General features: G+C 36.8%; 2 protein-coding genes across 52 annotated transcripts; both read right to left on the reverse strand.

Annotated features, from left to right (window-relative positions):
- Positions 1–2093: 2093 nt before the first annotated feature.
- On the reverse strand, positions 2094–4885 carry PRXIIF (peroxiredoxin IIF). 2 transcript variants are annotated; one of them, XM_006850667.4, is made up of 5 exons: positions 4611–4885; positions 4338–4367; positions 4078–4236; positions 3726–3820; positions 2094–2387 (listed from the first exon to the last, which is right to left on the reverse strand). In XM_006850667.4, the coding sequence occupies exons 1-5, from the start codon at positions 4821–4823 to the stop codon at positions 2282–2284; spliced, it is 603 nt and encodes a 200-aa protein (XP_006850730.1). In that variant the 5' UTR covers positions 4824–4885; the 3' UTR covers positions 2094–2281. The 2 variants fall into 2 exon arrangements, with proteins under 2 accessions (XP_006850730.1, XP_011625676.1); XM_011627374.3 differs by lacking the exon at positions 4338–4367.
- Positions 4886–7605: 2720 nt separating this feature from the next.
- Positions 7606–20133, reverse strand: TSC10A (NAD(P)-binding Rossmann-fold superfamily protein). Of its 50 annotated transcripts, none has more exons than XR_016043922.1 (10): positions 19888–20133; positions 18722–18933; positions 14361–14452; positions 11638–12265; positions 11252–11399; positions 10520–10811; positions 10136–10182; positions 8485–8560; positions 7939–8070; positions 7606–7741 (listed from the first exon to the last, which is right to left on the reverse strand). XR_016043922.1 is itself a non-coding variant. In XM_088851339.1 (8 exons), the coding sequence occupies exons 3-8, from the start codon at positions 12196–12198 to the stop codon at positions 8055–8057; spliced, it is 1140 nt and encodes a 379-aa protein (XP_088707465.1). In that variant the 5' UTR covers positions 12199–12265; positions 14361–14452; positions 19888–20133; the 3' UTR covers positions 7606–8054. The 50 variants fall into 50 exon arrangements, 22 of the variants coding, with proteins under 22 accessions (XP_088707465.1, XP_020526880.1, XP_020526877.1 ...); XR_016043908.1 differs by having other exon boundaries at positions 11638–12268; XR_016043907.1 differs by lacking the exon at positions 18722–18933.
- Positions 20134–21004: the final 871 nt, after the last annotated feature.

Here is a 21004-nt window from a genome sequence, read left to right on the forward strand (position 1 = left end):
CTCACTCAGTCATCTCAGAAAGAACCCCAAGAAGTAATCTCAGACCTCAACAAATCCCTTTTGACAAATAGTGCTTAATTACTACCTTAACAACATGCGTGATAAAATTTTGGGACATAACCTCCTATATTGCAAGTAGTTACTGATACGTTCTCCAAAAACTAACTAATACTTTTCATTATAGATCTCTAACACTAATCACTGAAAACCAACACTCTCAGGGATACACCCCCGCAAAACAAGGGAAAACCACTCCCCAAAGACGGGCACATACTACAAAGTTCTTATTGAGTAAATACCAAGTTATCATCATCGTCGTCGTCAAAGCCTTTTCTCAACTAATTGGAGTCGGCTACATGAATCCTAGTCCGTCATTCTGCTCTATAAGGGACATACCCCTAGTGAGATCATAAGTCCCAATATCTTTTCTCAGTATTTCTAACCATGTGCTTTACAGTCTACTCCTTGTCCTTTTTTAGCCTTCCACTTGAATTCCTCTACATGAAGACATAAAACTCCTAGTAATCCATGAAAAACATATTATTCTAACAACAGAACCTGCAGAAATGCAGTTAGATTCCAATCAATTAAAAAAAATTTCAATATGGTTTTGTCATCGTTCATATTAAATCAGGTACTAGATAATATCTCAAGAAGGCTCTTTTTCCCACTGAAATAAAAAGTTTTTCTCTTTGGTTATTTCAACAAAGTTCAATTGATTTAAGGTTTTGATTTTTCTATTTTACTCAGTATGCCGAATCTTAGTTTTTTGAGCCCAAAATAAATCGCTGTAATAGCCTTTTTACCCAGAGGATTCTACATTAAAATTGGTTCAAAATTCCCACTTCAATTATAGGAACATAAACAACAGCATTCTTGATTTCTAAGGATGACCCTTAATTTGGATGCAAACAATTCCACCCAATAGATCTCAATCCCTCTAAAATATTTTTGGGTTTGAATTCCACTGAAATGGAAAGGAGGAAAAAGTAGCAAGGTTTCTAGACGTTATCAGGCATACCAAGAATATGAAGATAACTAATTCTGCTTAATCATAATAAATCATGATTCAGAACTAGAAAGGAAATCTAATACGAAACAAAGATAAATCACAATCCAAGATTTCCAGGATCACCTGAGATAATCATAAAAATATACAAACAGCAACATTCAGCAACAAGAAATTTAGTTACAACACTACAGAAAATAAGCCAGCATAATGCATGACCATGAACAATATTCGGCCACCCGGACACCTAGGCTGTGGGTTTGGCCGGGCATGCCTAAGGCGGGTGCCTAGGCAGTCTAGGTGCCCACATAGTGCCATCCCTTAAATAAAAATAACCATAATAGAAAAAAAATTCAAATCCACCCAGAAAAAAAATAAGGCCTGAGATTGCCTTTCTCTCTCTATCTCTCTCTCGGGTCCATCTGCTCTAAACATATGAGAAGAAGATGAAGATGGACTCCAAGTGTTCGATGCACGGCCTCTCTCTCACACACACACACAAAGATACACATGGACCCATATGCTCCCTCTTTACATGCAAGAAGAAGAAAAAGAAGAAGACGACCTCCAAGTGTTCGATGCAAGGTCCCTTTCTCTCAGAGACTCTCTCTCTCTCTCTCTCTCTCTCTCTCTCTCTCTCTCTCTCTCGATATCCTCCAAGTGTTCGAGACCTCTCTCTCAAAAAATACTGATCCAAAAGAAAATAGAAAAGCAAAAAAGAGGATGATCTTTAAAAATTTCATGCGTTACCTTACGCACACACATACACTAAACGCACACTAACATTAAACACATACATTTACATTCACAAAACACACACACAAAACAACATATGGCTCTCACCCCAACCCCTTCCCTTAGGGCGCCTTTGTGTATGAGCGCCCACCAAGGCAACCCAGACCTTTGGACGCCTAGGTGGCTGCCTCCGCTTTTTTTAACATTGTGCATGACCTACTTGCTTGTATCTGGAGTTTAGATGACAATTAATTCAGGCTCAAACCTCAATAACAAGATCATTCGAGTAGTGACTTTTGATCTAAAAAATTTAGAAGATGGCCTAGCAGATGGCCTACTGCAACCCAGATAACACTGCAAAGGAGAAAACTTTTGATTTACATACACCAAGTGTGTATTTGATAGAAGTCAACAAAGCACACCATAGAATACCTTAACCACAATATAGGGAAACAACAAGGAAAAAACCAGGTACATTATCAAATATCAATAAGTAGACAAACAGAGATGTAAGTGGATTGCATCATTTGAAGCAGTTCATATCTGACCCAGCATCACATCTCCCCCAGAGACATTGAATTCTGAAGGAACCTTCTCAACATTGAAAGCCTGTATTTTGCCGTCAACTACATAGGCTGACCATCTGCAAAAGAACATGCAAGAAAAAAGCATCCGGTCATGCCATCTATCTCCTTTGGACCTTCTAAGAAACATATAAAGCCTTAAGCCACAAATTTACCCAGGTTTGTTGAAAATCATGCAGAGAATCATAAGAAAAATATCTTGCCAAAACACTACAAGTGAGCAAGGAGCGCTAAATTTATGAGCACGCACAGACAGAGACATCAAATCATTAAAATGAAGAACAATAGTGATGAATAAGTTAGCAAAATATAAGCAATAGCTGCCAGCAATATCTTGCCAAAACACTACAAGTGAGCAAGGAGCACAAATCGCTAAATTTATGAGCACGCACAGACAGAGACATCAAATCATTCAAATGAAGAACAATAGTGATGAATAAGTCAGCAAAATAAAGCAATATGGCACACTGAAAGATATGTTTAAACCCAAAAAACGTGGGAGTTTGATATCCCAGGCACATCACCTTGTCATCTACAACTAGTATTACACACACCAGACACTTGAAAACTTTTTAGGTTATGCTGTCATGTAAATCATATGACTTTCTTTTTTGAAATGCATGTACGTATATGACATACATACAAGCACGTGGGATACTTATACAAAGGCATACAGGCACACATGTGGACAGAAACATTCACATACATTTGTAAGCATGTAAGCATGTAAAATATACATACATATGTAACGTATTCTCGTATGAATGTTTATAGGCACACACATAACGAGGACATCCTTTTTGCATTGTTTTTGCAAGTCTGAGAAACAGGGCAATAATGACCAAAATCCCATATCATTACTTAACAACCTCTTTTTTTAACTGACAATGCATCACTGCACAACTTTGAGCATCAAGGTCTTATTTTATTTTTATAATCAACTTCTAGCATGAAGTTTAGATCAAAATTTTGTTAATGAAATCTAACAGTTTTATTACATCCAATATACTTCCAGAGCGAATTGCTAAAAACACCACAGCCAATGACATCTAACAATCACTGGAATATTCGGAAAGCACAACATATTGAGAAAGAATACATTAATCCCTAGAAACGTCAAAAGTTTGTAGGGAAACCAAAGCAATCCATACCAGTTCACTTTAAATTTTACAAAGAGTTGAATGACACCCATAGTCCATGTCAAGATGAAAAGAAACTTAAGGATATTCCAATCTTACAAGAGTAGGTTTTCCTTTGTTTTATTTTTTTTCCTTTCTTTTTTCATAATATTGAGGAAGGAAACTGTTGCATCAATCTTCCATGAGTAGTTTGACTAATTGCCACAATAAAGTACATCAAAAGGTAAGGGACTGTCAACTGAAACCAATTGATGTTACCTTTGTGAGCGATGTCCAAGCAGAGCCGAAGACAGATCCAAACCTAGATCCAAGCTCTTGTTGAAGCTCCCATCAAAGTCACCATAGAAATCAATCTGAGGTAGAGGCATAAACATTTTAAAAGATCATGCTGCCCCAAAATTTGTGATGGTTCTTGCCATTAAGTAACTTCACAACACAAGAATGGACGAGCATAAGGTGAATCTCAAAGGGAAATCTATGACTTGGTTATGAATAACCATGCATGTACACAGAGACATATTCTAAAAATAGACAATCACAGCACCCAACAGACACTGAGACATGTGAAATGAAGTAAAGGCTTAGGGGAAACTATAAGAGAAGCGCATACATCTTCCTTGGCGTTCAGCTTCTCGGCCCATCCATTCATGACATATGGATCGTTAACTGCAACGCAGACTAAAGAATGGACACCCTTTGCTTTGAATTTCTCAGCATTGTTTTTGTAGCTTGGCACATGCTGGGCTGAACACACACCAGTGAATGCCCCCTGAATATTATTAAAACATAGCTCATCATGATACTGCGGCCTACAAATATGCAGGGAAAGGAGATGATAGATATCCAAATAGAAGAGGAATAAAAACTTACAGGAAGGCCAAACACAACGACTTTCCTCCCCTGCCGGCACAAGAGCCAGAAACCCGGATGATTACAGAGAAACAAAAACGCAAACTAAAACAATGAAAAAGAATGGGAACTGAGCTCCCCCTAATTTTTAATCAATTGATAATTTGTGACAGATAATGTTCATCCATTCCAACTGCCATAAGATTGGGTAGATAAACAAAATTAATTTCATTTCCATCATAAAAGTTGCAGTTTTTAAGAACAAGCAAAGGGAGTGAGAAGTAGGTGAGGAACCTTGAAGATTTGGGAAAGAGGGGTAGTGGAGAATTTAGAGGAGACGCCCTCATCCCAGGAGCGGGCTTTGGAAAGTCGCACCTCTGGACATGAGTCCACTATATCAGTCCCAACCGCAGCAGCAAAACCCCTGGCATTGTTATAACTAGTATTGATCCTGTTGATACTACTCAAATTAGCCGCCATCATGCGTCTTAACACAACACTTGCCATGTCTTGTTCTCTCTCTCTCTCTCGCTCTCTCTCAACCCTAAAATCCAAATCAACTCTTTCCCTCTCCCCTGTGCCTGCCACACTTACTCGTGGCCCACAAGAAACCACCCAACTACGGGGGGGAGGCTACTCCAACTGTGTCTTTGCTATTACCAACTGCTACCTCTTTATTCGATTCTTTCTGGTAACGATTTTTTCTTTTTTTTTTCCAATAAATTTAAATTATTTGAAATTTTGGGAGTCTATTATTTAAAAGGAAAATGACCTTTCCCTTTCACACCCATATGATTTCAAATGATTACCATTAAATTTAATACAGATCTCTCACGTCCCACATTCATATAATAATTTTTTTAGAGATCTCTCCAACTTATGTGATAATTTTTTTAAAGATTTGTGACAAATTTAATAGTGATCATTTGTTCTGTTTAAAAATAAAAAAAAATTAATAAAAATATAAAAAAATAATACACAAAAAATAAATTGATCAAAATACTTTTAAAATTTTTTTAAAAATATTTTGATTAATTTATTTTTTACATATTATTTTTTTAATATTTTATTAGGTAATTGTTAACATACGCTCACGGGATCCATTCCCTGTAAACAATTGTGTAAATGATCACTTTACATACAATCCTTATTTATGCGCTATGCGCTGCTCTTCTTCTCCTTCGGTCTAAAGCGCAGAGCCTACGTGCCCTTAGAACAGCATCTGGAGAACAATATCTGGAGATACTTGAAGGCGCATTGAAATTCGACATCTTTTCTTTTGTACAACTACAAGTAGTTTTTTTTAAAAAAATTATTTAGCGTGTGAAGATGACTCCAAGTCCAACGTGCATGCAAAATATGGGAATTCACTAAAGTCCTACTTGAAATTTGAAAGAAGGAAAAAGAAAAGAATGCAATGTGCAATGATGGCAGTTTATTGTCTCTCTTTCAATTTGTGTTATCATCATACCTAGTCCCCTGGGCCCAAAATATATGGGTCAATTGGCCTATACTGTAATATAGGTCGGATTACCAGTTCAGATGGCCCTCATTCACCAAGAAGGGTGGGGTTGTTTTTTACATTTTTTTCTGTATATAATTATTTTTATATATTTTTTCTCTACTTAGATTGTATTCATTTTTTCTCCCAAATTTCAGCTCAAAAGGATTTACATTATATACCCAAGAAAAAAGAAAAAGAAAAAGACTACAACCATTGGATGTGCTTAGATTGAATCTGAATCATCCTTATTATTTGCCAGCTGGCTCACAAGTTCAGCAAGAATTCTTTTTTATAAAGGATGGATCAAATATGATTATACTTATTATCTACATTTTCTTTGAAGTTCCTTGTTTAGGTAAATGCAGACACACCAAACCTACTGTTGTGACCACTGCAACAAAGCTCTCCGACTCCCAACAATGTTTGAAACATTGGCCCCCGTTCACATTTTGGACTTGTAAAAAATTTTGAGGTCTCCTCGGAAGTTAGGGGGTTCAGTAGGCGGCCGTATCTATGTCTCTCCTTCGGCATTCCCAAATTTCCAACTCTAATCGTCTCTCCTCCAAATGCTATATCTCTCTCTCTCTCTCTCTCTCTTGCAACAAGCGATTATGTTGATTTTATTTAAACCGTACCTGCTGAATAACGAGTCTGCAATAAACACTAAAGATTTGCGTGCGGACTTGAGACCTTTTGCCGTTATTTTTCAGATATATTTGCCATAGAGCTCTTGGGCAAGCTTTTTAAACTTTACTTTCCTCGAGCTGCTGACCCAAACACAATGTCATGTCTCTACACTATTACTTCTACTTTTTCTCTACAAAATATTTACTTCTACTTTTTCTCTACAAAATATTTTGATGCTAACTTTTGAGCATCCACTCCTCTTAAACCCGCACCTGTAAAAAAAAAATTATCAATAAAATAAAAAGACCAAAATCACAAAAAAAAAATTAATATTTTTTTTGGTGCGCATTATTGAGGTGATGGCACGTAACAAATTTTATATTCATAAAATTTGTTGAAAAATTCAAAAAAAAAAATACTCTCAAGCAACGGATCTTAGATCAAACGGTCAGTGACTCACTTGATCAAAATTCGACAGCTAGATGTTAGAGAAAGTATGTATCTTCTATACAGTAGAGGAAGTACAGAAACCTTTCCTGAAACAAATTAGGCATGGGCATGACATTTAGCTTGAAGTTCAGTCAGTTTTTCTGTTGGCAACTCCAATACAACAACAGAATCTCAAGGGACTCAACAACCTTTCACTGGCTTATAGATCCCCACCATGCAAAAATGATTTGGCAAACTTAAAATATTGTGCTCCTGTAGAAGGCCTTCAAACCAAAACATGGCAGGCTGTCCCACTACCCATCATTTCAGTATGCAGTGAGATACCCACCATCCAACGAGCAGAGCCCCCTGATAAATGGCTCCATTCATCAAGACGGTGAGAATCTCCCGATCCACCGTTGCAACTGGGTCACGCAAAAACCCACCGAGTTGAGGTAGGACAGCCACCAAATTTGCATTTTGTTCATAGAAATTCTATTAGGAGAAGGAACCAAAATGGTCAATATATACCTCTAGCGCAGGTTCACCCAGCTTCCCTTTGATTATTTGTTTCCGTAAATACGGGCTAATCTACAAATATGTCTCTTTCCCATTTGAGTAATTCGAGTAAAAGAAACAACTGCAGTTTTTTAGCTTCTCAGGCCTCCATCAGAATAATAAATCAAATGAATAATTATTGGTACCAGGGGCGTCAACAACAAGGTTAAAGATCCTTTCAAAACACATTTTTCAATTACTGAAAAGAGAAAAAAGGGCACAGTAGGTACAAATAAATGCTGCTAAAAAAGGACACGGCTTGTTCTCCTCATCCTCAAGTTTGTGTATTCTGTTCCAAATCCATGAACTACAACACCAGGGGAAAACTCCATCAAACCATACAAATTTGACCAGTTCATCGTCTAAATTAAAGACAATGGAGATAAGCTCCAGATAGCCTCAAACAGAAATTTTGGAGACTGAAACTTAGGAAAAGCATTCACGGAAATGAACAACAAAAATTTACCCCAAGAAAAACGAATGATAAAAGAAATAGGAGTTTACCACCAAACAAGGCCGGTGTCCACATTCTTGACACCTCATAAATACAAACTATCTCTACGCATCATGAAGTAAAAATGCCTGCTGAGACTTCTTTGAGGCTTTGAGCAACTCCGTCCTCAACTACTTATGTTCCTAGTTATCCCAAAAAAATATATTAAAAAGTGAATTACTCATCTTACCTGCCAACCATCTCCAGTAAAGTGCATGTAAATTAAATAGCATAACCCATTGCGTGGATAAGGACTGCGTGGAAATGTCATATGCATCACAACATGAACTATTTTATAGGTAAAGCGCATCAAATTTGCACAAAGTTAACATCAAAAAAAAAAATTTATAGGAAAATTGACAAGCCAAAATTAGAAAAGCTGGATTGACATTACTTTTCTCTTTTCTTTTTTTTTCTTTTTTTTTACTTTCCAATAAAAATTACTGCTCCGTTTTTTTGTTAGACCTTTATAGCATCTAGCTCATCTCAATAATGTACCGCACCTTAGAGAGAATGAACTTGCAGTGTAGTCCCCTTGTTTGGGAAGAAAGACTAACCTACTTATCAATGCTGATGAGGACCTCATTCCTCCTACATATCGTGTGGCTTCCTGTAGAGAACTACATAGAGCATCTTGAGGACAATGAAGATCACATAAGTAAAACTTCCACAATGACATGAATACAGATCCATAGTGAAACATGGCAAAACATATATTACATTTTGGCAAAAACTTTGGAGGTATAATCTAAGGTAGGAATCCTTCAGACATCATGCATAGTTATTTGTGGTTGAGATAACTATATGACACGTGGTTTGCATAAAATTATCTTTTCTAAAAATTATTGCCAAATGGCTGAGATAACTATAACCCCGGCAACGGAACCCCCTTTTGTAGCCGATCACAAATAGTTGGGAAAAGGCTTCGAGGGTGATGATGAGAACTATTGCCAAAATGAGGGTTAGTCACATGTTAGCTGCAGCACGCTTGATATAATAACAAGTTGTATTATAACAAGTTTCAACGACAACAATATGTAGAGTCCCCATAGTAGTTGCCTCACTATAGAGAGAACACAAAAGCTAGCGACCAATATATGAACAAGGGCCCAGCAAGCTTATTCTGTTCTGATAGTCTCAGCCAGCACAAATACTATCATCATTCAAGCATTTTTCCCATTGAGAGATTCAATAGTTGTCCAACGAATTGTTTCCTTGAAGTTGTTGTCCAACTTATTGCTCCCTCTAAATTATAAAAAATTGGGTTCTCAAATATCCAGTGACTAGTTGATTGTTATTTCACATGGACAAGAGTACATGCGTCAGTGTCTGATACGGGTATCGGATTCCTCATGCCATGACGAAGAGTATTTGGCAGCATCGATATATTAACCAAATCCAAAAAAAATCCACTAATATTCCATTGCAATATTAATAGCAAGAAATAATAAATAAATAATAAACTTATACCTTATTTGGCTAAAATTGAATTCATGTCATATTTCAAGATCGCATAAACATTTTCAAAGTTCAAATTTGTCTAGTAAGAACAAAAAAGAAGATAAAATCCATGTAACCAATACTTAACACACAAGAAGAATCCAGAAGAATCTGGCAGGCATGTGAGCCAATGGGTGTTGGACAAGCATACAACACTCGAACAGAAGGATCCAGGTACATAGGTTGATTGACTCGGATGACTCCAATTGTATGACTTTTCTATAATTGTCATCATGCCTCTATACTGATTCTTAACTTGTATTTGGCATCAAACTGGTATTTCTTAAGGGGCTTCTGAGTCCATCAAATACTACTTTTTCCATGTGTTTTTATATTACCTTATAGTTAATTTAGTTTCCAGGAAGTCAAATCAGTTTCCAAGATGAATTGTAATTCATTAAAGGGATGTTTATATTCCATAGGATGAGTGCGGCTGAGTTGAAGATATTGAGATGGCTGCGTGGCAAGACAAGAAAAGATAGAATTCGAAATGAATATATACAAGTGAACTTATGCGTAGCTTCAATAGGCGACAAAGATATAGAAAAGTAGACTTGGGTGGGCTGAATATGTGCAAGGCAAACTTAGTACAACACCGGTTAAGAGGTGCGACTTGGTTCAAGTGGAAGGCTCTAGAAGAGCAAAGGGAATGCCCAAATGAACATGGATAGAAGTAGTGAGAAAAGATTTGGTGATGTATGGTCTTACCAAGGGGATAGTATGCAAACTCATTCCTCATACAGTATAACAGTACCCTGCGTTGCAATAAGAGTCATGAGTCATGACTGATGTATTAAATATGCCCTCGGTCTAGGCGATCACACCACCCTCAATAAATGCATGGAATATAACAAGTGAATGACAAAAACAAACCCTACTTCAAGAGTAAAGACCACATAAAATAAATGGAATACAAAAGTGCGATACACATTCAAAACCAGCCTCAGAGCATGAATTAGAACACAAAGAGAACAAGGGCAAAACAACAGGCATTTAAATATTTTACAAATTTACACTTTAATGATGAACATCACATAGGATCAACTAATCAGGGTAAAGGAAGGAACAGCAAAGGCCAAAACTAAGACTTACTTCTTTCTTTCGGCATGCCACCTCTCGGCAATACCAAACCAGTTCCAAAGGAAACAAAGGCCGACAACACGAATAAAACCAGCAGCTACCACTTCAATGAATGCCATGCCATATGATGTCTGAGGAGAGACACCTGCTGTTGCAATTGAGAGCATGAATCCCTCAAAATTGCATGTCACAATGAATCTCCCGGCTTTTATGCCATCTAGAGCTTTCCTGGCAACTTCCTTGGCCTCCATTGCATAGGAAGAGGCTGCAATGATCTTAGTGATCTCAGGCTTTGTCTTGTTTTCTGCAGTCAGAGAACGTGTTTCTCATTTCCATTTCTAATAATTCATTTTTCTCATTTCCATTACAATAAGATCCCCATGAATTGACAATCACTACATGACCACAATGGCTTTCACACACATGCACGATTCTCCTCTTGACATTTACTATCAACTCTGTAAAAGTTCCAAATTAACTAACATTCCCTTCTAGATTCTTGCCTACTAAACAACCAATATGGACAATTGTTCTTCTCATATCATATCTGAATTCTACTAAAAACATAACAGAAGAAAGAGAAAAGCATAGAAGTGTACGTCATATTATAGAAAATCCTCACTACAGCTTTGGTTGTGTTAAAATTAGCATTGAATTCACAATCCTGTGTTTTTTAGCCTTGGTTGAAACTAGTCAATGGAATGGCAATGCAGCTACCAACTACAAAAACACAGGATTTCTCACCTTCCAATAGCCCTGGGGTTTGCGTTTCTGGTGGAAATATAAGGGACACACGAATGTTGTCTACAATGACCTCCTGCTGTAATGCCTCTCCTAGTCCGCGAAGGCCAAATTTACTTGCGGAGTAAGCTACATACCCATAGATTCCCACCTACCATGAAAAAATTTCTGAAGTCAACCACACAAAACAGAGAATTGAAAAAGTTTGTAATGCAACAAATGTAGGCCGCAGGGAGAATATACCATCATAATAAATGAAGCATCAACAAGGCCCGAATGCAAAGAGGAGGGAAATCATGGAAAATAAAGAGGACCAAATCATTCAAAGGAAAGGAAACAAAATAAAAGAGAGAGAGAGAGAGAGAGAGAGAGAGGGAGAGAGGTACTACCTGTCCGGCTTGAGAAGACATGAGGGCGATGGAGGCAGGGGTGGAGGGGTCATCTCTGTGCTTCATTTGGGGGAGGACAGCTTTGATCAAGTGGAGGGTGCCAATGAGGTTGATGTCAACCATGTATTTGGCCGTATCCATCTCCTGAGACTCCAGTTCCTGTGGTACAAATACCCCCTGATTGCACACCAACACATCCACAGGTGGACCACCAGCTGAAGCCTCCTCAACCACTCGCTTCACCCCCTCGAAATCGCGCACATCAGCAATGAGCACGCGTACACGATCATCAGGTAGACCTGTGGAGAGTTGGATTTGGCATTTGGCATCCTCCAATTTGCGGGGGTCACGGGCCAAGATGGAGACACAGCTGGCACCCTCCATTGCTGCCAGCTCTGCCATGGCTAGCCCGATGCCACTTGACCCACCACTAATGAGCACATGCCGTCCCTTTATAGGGACCTTAGTGAGGCGAGGTCGTGCAATGAGTCGTAGGAACAGAAGTAACGCAAGAGGGGCCACAACCAAGAGCATCAAGAGGAGGAAGAAGCTCGAAGCCATGGAACTATTTGATGGGATTAAACTGGGTTCTCCCTCCCACTCGCACAGAAGCTGGCTTGGTTATTCCCTGCTGTTTTATTTGAGGTTGGCCATCATACAAAAGGCATAAGCACACAATCTATGTCCTTGTTCAACATCTACTACATTGACTTGATTGTTAAAGAATGTCAACTGAAAGCCAACATCCAAGGTCGGAATTCAATGCTGACCTACCCAAAAACAAATGGAAAATGAACACCACAACGTACAATTTCTCTTTTTAATTTAATGAAAGATCAAATTAAGCTAAGATTTGTGTACCTTTTTATTTATATCCAAAAAAGACAAATGTTTTGCTAACCTTCATCGAAGTTGATATAAACTATGTCTTGAAAATAGATTGATTATGAAGTATGTTTATGAAGGCAATAGCTTTAGAAACAACATCATTCCACCCATAATGAAAAACCCATGGGTCACTTGGACTTCAATTACGCCACCACAAGATGCTTACAAATGCTTCAATGCTCTAAGAAAGTATTGAAGGATTTGCAGAAAAATAAATTAAAAGAATAAAATTACAACAACCAAGCACGGTGTTCAGAGCAAACTTGCTCTAAGAGATTGTGATGGGGATGACTTGACATTGTGGCATCACATACCCGACGTGATATGGCCCAAGCACTGCAGTGAATGAAGGCTCGCCACCTTCTTGGACATGATTCGCTCTAGGTGATGAGGGGGTGGCAATCCCAATGCTACATCATTGCGTCTCAAGCGCAATATGGCACGTACCAATTGAATTAAGGAAGTGGATGATGGTCACCTCCCCACCGGACATAATTCGCTCTAGTTGATGGTAGTGGGGATGACTTAAGCCACATTTGGGAAGCATTAGTAGTCTACTTATATGATATGGGGGTACAGTTTGGCATACTTGCAACTCTTACAAATGCTTGCCTCAGACAAAAATAAACCTTGACCTTAAATAAGAGTAAGTGATTTTATAATCCAAGATAAATCACCACAATTTTAAACGGGTCCAGTTTTGGTACCAATCGTGGTTGTACCTCTCAAGAATACACTCACGACTCCAAATTCCATCTTTTGATGAATTGAGGATCCAAAAACTATTCTAAACACCAAAAAATCCATTTTTGTCACCAGAAAAATAAATTTTTGGTAAAGATAAATACTGTGTTTGGCAACCTGTCTGGAAATTCTACAACAATGTTTGGTTTAACATGAAATTTTGCGAACCTAGAGATTAAATCTATCAGTTTTAGTATAAAAATAACAACACTGTTAAAAGCCAATAGCCATCGCATTAACTTATTCTGCCTAAAACCTAAGTTATAATATTAATAGAGCGTTTGGCAACTAGAAGCTGGAAATGAAAGCCGGAATTTTTACTTAATGAGATTTGGATGCAGGGAATTTGGATACATGGTAAAGGCAAATACTGTGTTTCGCAACCTGTCTGGAAATTTCTACAACAATGCTTGGTTGAACATGGAATTTTACGAACGTAGAGATTAAATCTATCAGTTTTTAACTGTACATTGTATTTTTTATTGTTGAGATGATAATAATTGTAAAAGAATGAATTTCAATCTCATAGGACATCCACAGTTAGTCTAACAAAATGGAGGGTATAGATCACATATTTAATTTGCTGTTCATGTCTCTCTCTCTCTCCACCCCCCCCCCCTCTTCTTTTCTTTCCCAAGTGGGGCTGGGCAGCAAAAATTAAATAAGCTTAGGAACCCAAATAGGTCCAACCATAAACATAACGAAGGAAAGATGCCTATGTTGACCATATATCGGCAATATTGTATATAAATCCTTTTGATTTCCAAATATTTGTATGCATGTTCCCTATTTATTTATAACCCATCATAATAAAAATCCAAGGACCCTACCATATTAAAAAGAAAAAGAGTAAACATGAATCTGTCAAAATTCAACCTAAAGCACACATTAATTTGGTCCAATACATAAGAGAAAACATATCAAACATGGTTTGGGAAAGCTCAACTAGTTGCCTTGTTTCTCTCACAAAGGATTAGGAAAGATCAAGAATTGAAATTACAGATTATTACTTTCTGATATAGATTGTTTGAACCTGATCTCCTGTATCTCATGCTCTCGAAAAGAAATGGCCAAACAATGGCATAGCATACCTGTAGATTACGCATTTACAAATTGTAGCAGGAAGCCTTCTAGTCATCGCAGAGTGCCCTAGAGGGAGGGGAGTGAATAACTAGTTGACCAACTACAATAAAAAACAAGCAATGAGGAGAAAAAATCAGCAAAAATTTTGAGTACAACATACATATTAAGGAAAAAAAAACATAACAGGGCAGCCTACCTATTATACCCATTCCTAGAGGATAATAGCAGCTAAGTGAACCCAAACTTTGCAATCAAACAATTTCTTTGAAAATACAATTAAAGTAAAGATTCTTCAACACCCATTGCTCAAGAAAACCCAAAAATGTGACCCTCCCGCTCTTTACCCATTTCACCTAACCTCTTCACAACCCATTTCTCAAAAAAACCCAAAATCTCCTTCTTAACCTATTTCTCCTAACCTCTTTAATTTCTCAAAGAAAAAAGACCCCCATATCTAGCATGGGTATCCAAGTAGAACCATAGATATTTATAATTAGAATATATATATATATATATATATATATATATATATATATATATATATATCTTTTACCATCATAATCAAAGACAGATAGAGAGAGAGAGAGAGATAGACTAAACTGGTTCATTGTGGGTAGGTCCTTGAAGATAGATAGAGGCCCTGCAATGTAGAGATGAGGAAATGGGGCGGACAGAGAATGCTCTGCAACGAGAATGGGAGAGGGAAGAGAGAGAGTGGAGAGGTTTTGAGAGAAAGTTGCAGGGTTTGGGGAGAGGTGGGCTGCGAAAGAAGGTGAGGAGCTGGGAGAGAGAAGCACGATGGTCGATGAGTTCGGAGATGGAGAAGTGAGAGTGGGAAGGATCAAAAGAATCAAACAAATTTTCTTCTACTCCTATTTCACATATTGAATTTTGATTAAGATAAATCAGAATTAGAAAACCCCTGACTCACCGTTCATGGATGCGACTACCTGCCTTTCATGGGTGAACTAGAAATCTCAAGTACCACACACAAAAAATTTTGAAGGGAGTTTAATGTTAGGCTATACCCAAGGTTAATGAGAGAAAGCAACGTTAAAAGGACCCCGTTGTCTAAGTTGCAGTCTAATAAATTTATTTGCTTATTTATCAATTTATACGTGCTATTTTTTTAGTTAGGTTTGGCTAGGCTTTCACGCCTTAACCATCAAGATTCAAGGCAAGGTTGAAATTGCAATCTTCTTTCTTTAGCGATTGCAGCTTGATTATTTATATTTAGAAATAAAATTCTCCAATAAACTTACAAACACAATAAATATATTTCTATAGTCATTATCTAATGAATATGAAAAAGAGGAAAACCAAATGCATAATAAAAGAAAAACAGCCTAAACATAAGAAAGAATGTATGCCCATCAGAAAATGAAAAGATTCAACCAGGAGAAATAGCACAATCTATTCTAATCCTATTTCACATACTTAATTTTGACTTAATCTTACCAGCAACATGTCAATATAAAAAAAATGAAAAGTAATAGCACGGTTAGGGTTTTAAAATAAAGAAAAAGGTCTTACCTGTTGGGACGGTGATGCAAATCACCCTATTTGGTATTCCCCTTTTATTTGGGCTGTGTTTGATAATGATAACTTTCTATGCAGTTTCCCTGGAAAATCCCAGTTGCTAACTTTCCAAGAATCTAGGAAGATAGTGAAAATTGGTAGCCTGAATGCTGGGAAGCCTTTTTGATAAACTATGGTGCTGGTGTTTTCACATGTTAGGTATTGGGAAAGATAGAAATTGCATGTCTTAACTGTTTATTATATATTTTATTGATTGTATGTGTAAAATGCATATTTTGAATAAGATTTTCTTGTTGCAACCCATCTAATGCATTTCTTATAAAATGTACCATTGAGATTGAAATTTGTTCTTATATTTATGTAATTTAAGAGTGGAAGACACTCAGCAATAAATCGAAGTTGCAATCACACCAATACATCACAAATGCTTTCAAAATTATCGGACTCATGTTTTAGAATTTAGACATTATTGGAAGCATAAATCATGCAAATGCTTCAACAGAAGGAGGTGCAAATGCCTATTGTATCAGGTGCACTATAGTTTTAAAAAGGTATGTCACAGCCTAAAATAAAAGTAATAAACCCAAAAATGTCATAAATAGACCTATGAATTAAAGGAATACGCCATTTCTTCATAACTTGTGATCTTGCAATTCTAATTGAGATACCAAATGCATAGCCTTAACACTCCTAATAGCCCCTATTCAGTTACAGAAGGGATACCCAGAGTTACTTCAAAACCATACTTCATAATCCACCCCACAGTTCACTATTTGCAGCTTGCACACTTAAATAAAAGGGTTTAGCCCCTAGAAGAATACACATAAAAATGATACCTTTTTCAAATTATTTGAATGGAAGCATACACATGGTAGTATATCAGTTTACACTTTCAAACCAAACCAAAACAAGTAGAGGCCCAAGAGATACTAGTATTTCCCAACCACACTAAATGAAGGAACTTCATTCATCCAATCAAAACATGTCAATGAAGTTTCTTTATTGGGCATAACAGAGAAAATTATACATAAAACATCTCAAAAACAAAAGACTAAAGGAAAAAGGAATGAGAATCCTTATTTGGATCCTAAGAAACTACCCATAAATTGCAGCAAGGAATTTAAACTGAGCGGCAAAAATCAAACAACTCGGGGGCACATTCTCCACCATAAATTGAGTGGCATAACTAAAAACACGGGTGGTAAAATTTATATCCAAAATAGAGAAATAAAAATGAAGATTCACCGTATTAGAAGATCCAAACATATAAATTGCAGCAAGGAATTTAAGCTGTATAATTTTCTTATATTTGTTTTTGCAGCAAGATCAACTTATTTCCTGAAAATTCAGGGGGAACAAATCTTGTTTTTTTTTATAAAGTTAACTGTAGGGGGGAACAAATCTTTACAACCCCTGAATCCTAGTTCATCATGAAATGCAATACATTTCACATAGATTAATCAGCATGCAACCAAAAAACTCAGCATGCAAGCCCTACAATCAGAAGCTCTGAGATCACCAAGACGATTATACAGAAAATGCCAAAGTGAAATCACTCAAAAAATAAAGCTCCAAAAAAAAAACACAAAAAAACAAAAAACCTAATCCACAAGCCAAACCCTATATTCTTAAAACATAAGACCCTGAAATTCCCGATATCCAGTAGCTCTGTGACCACTAGGTCCTATTCCCAGATCCCAAACCCTATGTCATCCAAAACCCGGTGACATTGCCTATATATCAGAGCATACAAGCTCTAAGAATTATGTAGGCAAAGATGATAGAGATTCAGCAGAGAGACTAGGAATTTGCAGAAGAAGAACAGCACTTTGCTTGTTTTTAGAGAGAGAGGGTTCGATGGAGAATTTAAGGGGGCATTGTGAATGTGGTGCGGGGACTAAAATGGGAGCCATTTTCTTGGTGGTCGAAACCATTCAACAACGTTGCAAACACATGATAGTATATCAATTTACACTTTCAAACCAAACCAAAACAAAGTAGAGGCCTAAGAGCTACTAGTATTTCCCAACCACACTAAATAAAGTAACTTCATTCATCCAATCAAAAAAATTCAATGAAGTTTCTTTATTGGGCACAACAGAGAAAAATATATATAAAACATCTCAAAAACAAAAGATAAAAGGAAAAAGGAACGAGAATCCTTATTTGGATCCTAATACACTACCCGTAAGTTGCAGCAAAGAATTTAAACTGTGCGACAAAAATAAAACAGCTCAGGGGTAGTATCTCCACCCATAAATTGAGTGGCATAACTAAAAACATGGGTGGTAAAATTTATATCCAAAATAGAGCCATAAAATGAAGAATCATAATATCAGAAGATCCAAACATATAAATTGCAGCAAGAAATTTAAACTGTATGATTTCCTTTTATTTTTTTTGCAGCAAGATCAACTTATTTCCTGAAAATTCAGGGGGGGGGGGGGTGGGGGAGAAGGGGAAATCTTTACAACCCCTGAATCCTCGTTCATCATGAAATGCAATACATTTCCCATAGATTTATCAGCATGCAAGCCCTAAAATCAGAAACTCTGAAATCACCAAGAGGATTATACAAAAATGCCAAATTGAAATCACTGAAAAAATAAATCTCTCAACAACAAAAAAACTAATCCACAAACCAAACCTTATTTTCTTAAAACTTAAGACCCTGAAATTCCCAATATCCAATAGCTTTGTGACCACTAGGTCCCATTTCCCAGATCCCAAACCCTAATTCATCCAAAACCAGGAGGCACTGCCTATATATCAGAGCATACAAGCTCTAAGAATTATGTATGCAAAGATGATAGAGATTAAGCAAAGAGACCATAAATTTGCAGGTGAAGAACAGCACTTTGCTTGTTTTTAGAGAGAGAGGGTTGGATGGGGAATTTATGGGGGCATTGTAATGTGGTGCGGGGATTAAAACGAGAGCCATTTTCTTGGTGGTTGAAACCATTCAACAACTTTGCAGCACTAAGGTTGCATTTGATAACTTCCTCTGCAATAACCTTGTGATTCTCTCTGCTGCTAGCTTTCCTGGAATATGGGAAGAAAGTGAAACCCTGTTTCATAAACTGTGGTGCTGCTACTTTCATCAGTTTAGTAGTGGGAAAGCACAAAACAACTTGTTTTAACTTTTGATTATGTATTTCATTGATTTGATGCGCAAAATGTATATTTTGAAATCAGCTCATAGTTTTGGATATATTTGAAACCTAAACTTGCAAATGTTAAGATGCGAAAAATTACAAAAATAGCCAAGCAATCAAACAAAAAATAGATGAATAACATATCAACGAGGTTGCCAACTATTAGCAGATCATTAAAAACTAGAATCAGATCACACCACCAAAACACACGATAGAATTCCTCCTCATCCTCAACAACATATTAAAAAAAGAATGGCAAACGAAGCAAATGAACAGCACTCCGAAAGAGGCAAAAAAGAATCAACCTCACAACACAGTGAAAAAATTAAATTAAATTACCAATATGAGCAAGGCCATTCATGGATGAACGGCATGCCATTCAATACAACAGTTAACTTACAAGTAAAAAATAAAAAATAAAAAATTCCACTCATGGTAAAAAGACCAAAAATGCAGAAAAGTTGAACAAAAAAACTAAGAAACTAGACAACAAACATGTGAATGATTCTTCAGTTAAATGAGTAGAATAGACGAACTTGACCATGTTAAAGTTGGGTATTAATATTCCGTATAATCTCTTTAACAGAAAAACCGAAAATTAGATTAGGGTATTCTCAAATGTAAAACCCTGTTAAACTTCTAGAGAGAGATCAATGAAACCTCCAACCACAATGCGGAGAGATAGATCAAAACCATCTCAAAGTTCTAGAGAGAGACTCAAACCCATTTGAAGATTCAATAATATCTAGAGGCAACACAAAATGAGGCTGAGAAAAGCCGGTCTCAAAAATTGTAGGACACCAAGACCAAGAGAGAAAGAGGGAGAGATGGATGAGCGTACCTCGGTTCCTGGATGGCTAGAGCGACAAGGAGAGGGTGAACTTTCGGCGGGGCGGGGCGGGGCGGCGAGGAGAAGAGAAGTTACGGGGCTGTGTCTCTGTGGGCCGAGCAGCAATGGTCGGTTGGACTGAACAAGGGTTTTAACTTCCAATCTTCTAAAAAATGTTGCAGCTCAGGGGCTCCGATGGTCCGCCACATTACTTAATGGAACAGTGGAATGGGAAAACATAAGTTCTCAGTTATATTGTTATCAAACAGGTGAAAACTACGTCCATAGAAAAGTCCGAGCCTTTGCCCTTCTTTTCTCCGCACCCTATTAATGGCCATATCCCAGCAAGTCCCAGGCTTTCCCTTGTTTTCGACCCCGATTGCAATTAAATAAAACAAAATACATACTCAAATACGAAAAACAGTTGTCCGTTCAAAATGCTATCTTATATACACCAATGAAATAAAAATTAAAAAAATAAAATTAATCAAACTTCTCTATATATAAAAAAAGCAACAAAATATTTAAGTAAATTCGAATCTCACGCTGAATTCCTAGCTGCTTAAATCTTTATTATACAAAGTCTCGAAGCAGATTCTAATCTCACAACAAATGCTCTTTATAAGGATGCATTGGGTTTAAAGAAGAAAAAAAAACATTTTTCATTGTATTAGTCTTCTAATACGATTGTTATGCTATCTTGTTTTTTGGGGAATATATTGTTTGTAATTTTTTGTCATACTTTTTTTAAGAGAAGTTATTGGCGAAGCGTTTTATGGATTTTTATTTTAAATCAAGATTCTTAATTTACTCGTACTATTAATTTGTTTTTCTTTAAATAAAAAGTCAATAATATTAAGTTAATAAAGAAATAAAGTTATAGAGAATAAGTTTTTTTGAAAAAAGATAAAATACGGGTTGATATCAGTTCCATGAAAAAATCGCGATTTGTTGGAGATTTTTTGAAAAAGTCAGAGTTCTAAACGGATTTCAGATTTTTTGAAAAAATCGTGTTTTAAATGGAGACTTGCAAACTATGGTAGTAAGGGACCCTGATTACATCTCTCTATCTCTCTAACAAGGATAGAAATGTGTGGTCTAGGTAATTTGTTAGAATATACACTATTTT

The sequence above is a fragment of the Amborella trichopoda genome, chromosome 1, assembly GCF_054954075.1.
Source record: "Amborella trichopoda isolate Santa Cruz 75 chromosome 1, AtrichopodaSantaCruz75HAP2 v2.0, whole genome shotgun sequence".
NCBI classification, from domain to species: Eukaryota; Viridiplantae; Streptophyta; class Magnoliopsida; order Amborellales; family Amborellaceae; genus Amborella; species Amborella trichopoda.